The sequence below is a fragment of the Lipotes vexillifer genome, unplaced genomic scaffold (assembly GCF_000442215.2).
Source record: "Lipotes vexillifer unplaced genomic scaffold, Lipotes_vexillifer_v1.1 scaffold36, whole genome shotgun sequence".
NCBI classification, from domain to species: Eukaryota; Metazoa; Chordata; class Mammalia; order Artiodactyla; family Lipotidae; genus Lipotes; species Lipotes vexillifer.
The window spans coordinates 5,386,628-5,395,140 of record NW_006792448.1 but is presented as its reverse complement, the minus strand read 5'-3'; the positions used below and the strand labels follow the sequence as shown (position 1 = coordinate 5,395,140).

Sequence of the window (8,513 nt, the reverse complement as noted above, 5' to 3'; positions counted from 1 at the left end):
CCCGTCCTGGAGAATCATCCAAGTGGTTCCTCTCTTGGTTTTCCACATGACTAAACCCCACGGGTCTCATCTAATCATACTTAGAGCCGCCTGGCTGCCTCTCCCCAGTTCCTCCATTATCCGCAGAGACCAGCAGGGGTACAGACCTGGGCACACCACCCACCCCCTCTCACCTTCCTTCCTCCACACCCACACCAAGCAGGGGTCTCTCCAGTGGCCTGGCTGAGTGTGGGGCTGCCTGGGGGCTCCATACCTCACAGCATGGAAGGTTCCTTCCAACTCCTGGCCTCCTTGATGTGCGTCATCCTGATGGGTGAGTCTCCCACTCTGCTCTCTGGTGCATTTTCAGAACAGAATAGATTCTCACAAAATTTTAGGTACAGTCTTCTCTCCCTGCGCTCAGGGCAGCTGGGTTGCCAGGGCCTCCAGGCCTATGGGGAAGGGAGAGCTGCACTTTGGGAGGCTGTGGTGACAGAAGCCAGAAGTTCAAGTCCAGGCTTTGCCTTGGGTTCCTGGTGACTTGAGGCAGTGCCTGGACTCCTCTGGGCCTCAGTGTCTCTACCTGTAGAAAGGCCTCCCGCCCAGGCCTTTGCTGTGAGGATCCAGGGGCATAACAGGCCAGCTCTGGGGAGGACAGAGCAAGCTCTGACAGACTGGGGGTGGTGTTGTCATCCAAGTGCTTTGCTTCTTAACGGGCACAGCCCCGGGAAAGAGGGGAGAGCACATGGCTGTTTGGGGTAAGGGTGGGGTGACTTCACTTGGGGAGTAGGGCAAGTGATCGAGGGCACCCTGACCACCCAGCAGGAACCCCAAGAAGTGAGTGGGAACCCTTTGCTGCAGGCTTAAGTATCAATGTCACTTCACTTAAGGTCACTTAGCTCAAGGAGTCGGTGTTCCTGGGAACAGTATTTCTCAAAAGGTGGTCATGGACCATCTGCATCAGAATCCCTGGAGTGGCGTGCATTTGTTAACCGTTCTGGGACTTCCCTGGCGGTCCAGTGGTTAAGACTTTGCCTTCCAATGCAGGGAGTGTGGGTTCGATCCCTGGTCGGGGAGCTAAGACCCCACATGCCTTGCAGCCAAAAACCCAAAATTAAAACAGAAGCAGTATTGTAACAAATTCAATAAAGACTTTAAAAATGGTCCACATCAAGATAAAAAAAAAAAAGCAGGTTCTTCAGCTCCACCCCAGATCTGCAGAATCAGAATATGTCAGGAGCAGGGCCCAGGAATCTGCATGTTCAACCATCTTGGGTGATTCTGATGCACAATGCAGTTGAGGGCCACTGGGATAATGACAAAGGCAACCCTCATGAGCCCCTCTGTCCAGGCCCCAACCCTCTCCTCGACCCCGCTCAGCCTGAGATATCCTCATGACTGTGTTCCTGGACTTGGCATCCAGGTCTCCATGTGCACAGCCATTGGCCATCACGTGCCACATGGTGACAGCACTGACATCATGGTGTTCCAAGCTGTTAGTCAATCTTCCTTGGGTGGGGTCCTATCTCCACCGCTGGATTATAAACTCCCACTCCTCAGGCCTTTGATCCTTCCTCTCTAGCATTCAACACAGAGTAGAGTTCTGTTCAGGGCTGGATTGAATACTAACAGCAAGTGCCTACATAGCTCTTATTCAGTGCTGGACACTTTAATTAGTAATTCACATAAGCATCATAATCCTATGAGAAAGGAACTATTATATTCCCTTCTCACAGATGAGAAAACTGAGGAACAAAGAGGTTCAGTGGGCGGTGCAGGGTGAAGCTGGGATTTGAACTTGGGGGTATGTGGCTCAAGACGGGACCACGCCACCACCTCCTGATCCCATACTGCCCACTGTCCCACCCACAGAGCCCTGTGGTGGGGACTGATAGGGGAGGGGCTTCCTTTTCCCAAGTTGACTTAACTCAGCCATCTTTCTGGATGATTTCGGGTTGGGTCCCAAGTAGAGGGTGGGGCTGGAAGAGGTGACCCTGCCCACACCTGGGGCAGACAGGAGAACAGGTCAGACAAGGCTGTGAATCCTGGCTCTGCTATTTCCTAACTGTGTGGCCCTGAGCAGGTTACCTAACTTCTCTGAGCCTCGGTAAATGGGGGTCCCCATCACCTCGTGGGTGCTTGAAGGAGAATTAGATCATGGGTGGAAGGCCCCCAGCACAGTCCTGGCGCTCAGCAATTGTGCAGTAAATGGTAGTGAAACGTTGCTCAAGTCACATAACTTCAAGGAACACTAGGTTTGGGGGTTTTTTGTTTTGGCTTGGTTTTTTTCTCCTGCTAAGAGTCAGCAGCTATGAATCAGTGAAAGACAAAAGAAAACTTATGGGAAGCATGAGCAGTCACATGTTCAAGTACAAAACCCAGACCACACAAATGCTCCAGCTGCATGTCACAACTCCCCAGGGAGGGAGGGCACACGTGGGAGCTATGCAGCTGGGTCAGTGAGGGGACCCCTCTTCTCGTGGCTGGCAGCTGCTTCACTGCTGGGACCAAGAGCTCTTAAACTAGGGTGAGCAGCGTTCTTCTTCCTGAAATCCCTCTGCAGCCTCTCCATGTGGCAGCAGGCCTGGAAGCGACCGGAGCCCAAGCGGCCTGAGAGCAAGGTGGCCACAGGTCACGGTCCCATCCCTGTCACACCTCTGAGCACAGGGCCCAGGGCTGGCCTTTGGCAAAAGTGAAGTGGAGGAATTCATCCAGGAAACGCCCCCTTCCACTTTCCGTGTCTTCTCCCCCAGACAGGCATCCCCCCTGCCCAGCACCCTGGGGCAGCCCCTCATCTCCCAGGGGCTCTCACACTCTCTTTTGTCCTTCCTTTCTGTCTCCCCCCAGATCTGCTTTTAGAAAGCGGGAGATGAGGGGTGGTGGGAAGAGCAGTAGTCTGGGAACTCTGGCCACTTAGTGACCTTGGACAAGACCTCCACTGGTCCCCACATCTCTGATGAGCTGGCGCAGCAATCACAGCAGCTGTCATCCTTAAGGACGGTCGTGCCAGGCTTTTAATGGCCAGCTCATTTACTCTTCACCACAACCCTGCAAAGTGGGGGCCCTTTTCCCTGTTTCAGGGAGGCTCGACGAGGTCAGGGCACTTCTGGGTGTCACAGGCTGGATGTGAACTGGAATCTCCTGAGTGCCAGCCCAGCCCTTGCCATCGCCTACACCTACGTGCAGTGCGTGCTGAGCCTGGGGCAAAGCTTGGGGCTCAGAGGAACTTACTTGGCTAGCTCTGAACCACTGCAAAAAAACAAACTGAGAAGGCAAGGCAATTCACAGCAGTCACCCAAGGACATGGGGCACTTATCTGGGACGCGAGGAAAGGTCAGGGACTGCTGCCATGGACCCAGAAGGAAATGGAGGCTGAATGAGCCGGGACACTTCTGCCCCTGCTGGCTCCTGAGGCCAGCAGCTGGGACCCAGGAGTCCTACCCGGGAGGAGGAGGGGTGCAGGGAGCTAGAGCAAGGCAGGGACAGGTGGAATCAGAACTCCCAAGAGCAGCGCACTGCGCGGACACTGCCCCGGGGCAGGCTCCACCTGCGGCTCTGCATCTCTGTCAGCCCAGGCGAGAGGGGCCAGCTCCACAACCAAGTGGCCAGAGAGGCAAGGGTTAAAGGGGAAACAGGACAACCCGAGGGCAGAAAGGGAACAGTCAGGCCTTTCACTGACTTGCGTCTCCCAGCTCCCTGGAGCCTGTGGGGTCTGCTTCCCACCGATGGATGGAATTCCTGGTTCCGCTTCCTCCTCTCCCCTCTGGTCTCTGCCCCATTCTCACTTTTTCTCCCCCTGATAACCTGCCTGGACTATATGCAGGCCCAGAAGGAAGAATTACTGAGAGCAAACTGAGGTACGGGAGGGAATCAGATGAAAGGCAACTGCCCAGCTCAATACCTAACTGGGGAGGTCTGGTGGCCAAGATGAACATCTGTCTTTGCCCCAAAACACCCTCTCCTGACCCTTCAGGCACTGCGATGCCCAAGAAGCCACCCCAGAAGTCATTCGCTGAGAACACCCCTACTAACATGTCCAGCTGTCCCCAAGGAGGGTAGCCCCTCACAGACAGCTGGGCTCATCAGACTGGCTGCCCGTCAGCTGATAATGTCAGCCCTCCTAGGGGTGGGGAGCACATCTCTGAGGGGCTCCACCTCTGAGGGCCACAAGTCCAGCCCTCCACGAGGCATCGTCTGTCCATGGTGAGCGCCTGCCTGGCATCACCCTTCTCCCCCTCAATGTCCGTGCTTCCTTCCCCCAGAAACCTGTCACAAAACTCCCACCCCAGCGGACCTAATTCTTGTTAAAGCGCCACTCTCTGAAGACACCCCCATTGGCCATGATCCCATCACAGCCGCCACCACTGGTTTGCTTTCCTATCTGTGGTCTGTGGACAGCGACTGCTGCATGCTCAGATACAAAATCATAAACAGTTTTCTCGCTAGTTAACATAAATGCCATCACACAGAACGCACTGCACATGAGCTACAGAGAGGCTCCCGTGCACATCCCTGCCTCCTTCCTCACCAAGGAACTGGTGGGAATCTGGTTCAGCTGCAGGCAAAACCAAGGCCTCCATTTCTGATCCATCCAGACGCCACTTCTGCCCATCCAGGTTCTGCAGATGTTTTTACTGCCGAGTTCTCGTCCCACCCTGACACCACTGGCACAGGGCTTTGGGATAATAGGTCCCGGGTGAGTTAACTACCCCTCAGTTGACTCGTGATTATGAATACGTGGAAGCTGGTACCCAGTGCTACAGCCCCAGCCCTCCCTCAATGTGCATCATCACCACAGGGGGACATGACAGAGCAATGTGGAGAGTTTAGTAAATGGCTGCACAGGACCATCAAGAGTGGATGCCTCTTTCCGAGTAGATGAGTTTTCTCAACAGCCAGTGGCTTACTTTAAGTACCTAAAAGCCTTTAAGTTAATTTTATATTGACATATTTCTCAAATGCTTGCCAGGCTTCCTTGTCATTTTTATCCAAATATCATTTTTGGACACAGACTTTTAGATTTAAAATTTTAAATTCTCCTTAGTAAGCATCTAGAGACATCATTTGAAAGATGAGCCCACTGAGGCCAGAGAGCTATGGGGACTCACCTATGGTCACAAAGTCAGGGCCAGTCTAGCCAGGGCTACAACCCCAGACAGATGCCTGAGACCCCATGCGAGGGGCACGCCTCTCATGGCAATGAACCTTTCCAAGGTGACTCAGGTCATCCTTGTGAGCAATGTTTCACTAGCCTGCTGCCGTGTCATGATGCCTCAAGGCCCTCTGCACTTACCCCTCCTCTAAAGGGTCCCTTTTGTGCTGTACTTTTATCATTTCTGTCCTGATCGTCACATTATTTTTACTGAAACTGCCTCCCTGACTGAATGCTGATTATATCACCCCTTGCTGCTTTCAATGGACTACAAACAGAAGACACTTTCTAGCTTTTCAACCTGTATTTTCCAAACCTGGGAAGCTACTTAAACTCGTTAGAATCATGTATAAATGAAAAACAAACAATGGCTGGGCAATGGACAGGCTGTAAACACACTGAGGCAGCCACTGATTGTCACCATAGCTGTATCCCCAACACTCAGCACAGTATCGAGCACAAGACAGACCCTCAATAAACATCTACTGAGTGAATAAGTACATGAATCAATGACTAGCTTTCAGGTGAGTTAAGGGCAAGGCCTGCGCTATTGCGTGACGTGTGGTCTAAGGTGCCAAGTTGAGCCACAGATGGTGCAGTTTCTGGCATCAATGTCCTGACCCCCAACCCCCACCCCGTATCACCTTGAGTTGTCTGTCCAGAGCCCTTCTCCTTCCCCACCACTGGTTAGCACCACCCCCATGCTCCCTCCTGGTCCCACTCTCTTTGCGCGGCCAATGAAGGAGGGAACTAACATCACTGAGCATTTGCTGAGTGTCAGCACTGTCCGGGTGACCTTCACGTGTGACTTCATTCCATCCTCAATCCTCAATCCTATGAGGAAAGTACTATGTACCCCAGTTTGCAGCAGAGGAGCCTGAGACCTGGGACATTAAGCAACTTGCCCAAAGATCTCCCTGTAAGTGGATGAGCCTAGAACAGTGCCAGGCACAGACTGGGTGCTTGATACAAGTGAGAATGTCACCCATGTCCAGCCGTACCAAAGTTGGAATGCTCTTCACCGTGCCCAGTGGCCCACCATTGAGAGGAGGAATTTCGGACAAGGGGAAGAATGTGGGCCTCCTGTTGACCCCCGGAGGTTGATAGACATGAAGCAGGAAGAGTAGAGACCCTATCAAAAGGAACTGTGGTTCCAGTTCGGGGGGCTGTCCCTGCCCTGTCCTAAGAGACATGCAGGAGCTACCAGAGGGAATAGTAAATGTCCCAGGAGGCTGGGGAGCTTGGATTCCTGCCAAAGCAAATGCATTTGCTCCCTGGGTAATTCCTATTGGGACTTCCCACCTTCACCTCAAGTCCCCTGGATGAACTCAACCAAAGGTCTCTGTGTAAAAGTAAGTCCAGGTGCCCGCCTCTTAGAACACCATGCAGCAGACAAACAGGAAACACAAATCTCCCCCTAATGGGAGCCAAGACTGTCAAACTTGGTGAAAGGGCCTCTGTGTGCCCTCTCTCCTCCCAGAGCAGAACCCAGCCAGGGAGGGAAGGGCCCTGACCTGTCATTTGTACCACACATCAGATGCTCCCAATCTAGGCTGTCATCCAGGAGCAGCAGAGTCCAGGGACAAGGTCAGAACGTGACCCAACCTATTGTCGAAATTCAGCCTCTGTTCACTGGTGCCGGATTAAACCTCCCTGGGGGGGCTCTGCTCTAGGAGACAGAGTTTGGGGTGAAGTAGAAAGAAATAGCTTTATTGCTTTGCCAGGCAGAGGGGGCCACAGCGGGCTAGTGCCCTCAAAACTGTGTGTCCCGCCCTGGAGGGGGTACTGAGGAGTCTTACAGTGTTCAAGGAGCAGGATGTGATCAGCTCATGGACACTCTTCTGATTGGTTGGTGGTGAGGTCATCAGGAGTCAGCATCACCAACCTTCCAGCTGGTCTGGGGTCTCCGTGCTTGTGGGCAGCATACAGTTAACTTCTCCCACCTGGTGGCAGTTTCAGTATCTGCAAAACAGCTCAAAGGACTTGGCTCAGAATATTATCTACGGTCTTTGAGGAAGAACTAGAGGTCCTTGACTTTGTTTCCTGGCTAAAGTATAATTATTTTGTGTTGCTTGACTGTTTTCCTTTCTTTCTGCATTTTCTCACTTTTCTGATTAAATTGATTCTTTGACTACAGTTTTTCTACAGACGAAAGGCAGGCGGAGGACATGGGTGGGGATCTGTTCCGGGAAGACCTCATAGGGTTCTGCTCAGTTACACTCTGAGGGGAAGCCTTGGCTCTGCCTGGTTGGCCAAATGACGTTGCCAAGTCCCTCAGGCTCTCTGAGCCTCAGATCCCCTTTCCGAAAGGGGGGCTAATGACAGCACCCCATGGATTGTTTCGCTTACGGAATAAGATTAGCAATGTCTCCCAACGAGCCCCCAAAGCACCATGTACTCCGACACCCTTATCCTCTCACGCCCTGCAACCTCTATGCTGATGTCCATACTTCCATTTTACCCTTTGCCTAGAATGCCTTTAGCCTACTTCAGGGCTTAGCAAATCCCACTCCTTTCTCAAGGCTCTGCTGAGGCGGCAGCTCCTCTCTCATGGGGCTTTCAATCAACCCCTGCCCACCCACCCTTCCTGCCAGCCCGGACACCCTCCCTTCTGCTCTCTCTCAGCAATTCAATTCAACGTCAACTACTATGTGGCAGGCACATGCTGGGCAACAGCTGCACAAATATGACCCCCTCACACATGTTCCCTGCCCTCCCGGAGTTTATGGGTGCCTGGTCGAGTTGAACAGGCAATGCCCATACAGAGGAAGCACTTCTGCCAGCCCTGGGGCATGAGGAAGGGGTGCCAGACCCAAGCTTAGGGCTCAGTGAAGGCCTCCCGCTGTAGGATGACTCAGCAGAGGCCCGGGGACGACTAGGAGGGAGCTGTGAGTGAAAGGGGCCGGGAACCATGTTCAGACAGAGGGAACATTGTTCATGTCCCTCATTAGAGCACCTGGCAGGCTTTAGTGTACAGGTTCCCAGATCCGTCACCCTTTCTGAGCTGTGAGCTCCAACAGGCTGATAAATTATTTTCTTGCTCTTTGTAGCCCTGGCTCTAATCCCAGTGCCTGGCTTCCAGTGGGGAATGTGTCCGATCAATGATGGCCAATTGATGAATGCACAACAGTAAACAATCCCTGGGGAGTCAGTGCCTGGCTCTGTGATGCCTGCAAAATGCAGGAGGTCAGAGGAGGCTGAGGTCACAGAGGGTGGGAACGCAGGAAAACTGAGGCAGGGGCTGAGCCTCAAGACTGGGAGATGCTTTCTGCAGCTAAAAGTACTGACTGAACTAGAAAAACCTTCAGGAAGGGTTTCTCAAATTTGGAACTAGGCCCTTTGATTATTAACAACTGAACAAACGAGCTCTTACTAGGGAAAG

The 8,513-nt window shown here is 52.9% G+C and overlaps 1 protein-coding gene across 1 annotated transcript in view; it reads left to right on the top strand.

Annotated features, from left to right (window-relative positions):
• Positions 1-261: 261 nt before the first annotated feature.
• SIGLEC15 (sialic acid binding Ig like lectin 15) overlaps positions 262-8,513 on the top strand; it is a 14,669-nt gene continuing 6,417 nt past the window's right edge. The window contains exon 1 of the mRNA XM_007465626.1: positions 262-313. Within this exon, the coding sequence (XP_007465688.1) occupies positions 262-313 (52 nt within the window). The remainder of the gene's footprint in view (positions 314-8,513) is intronic.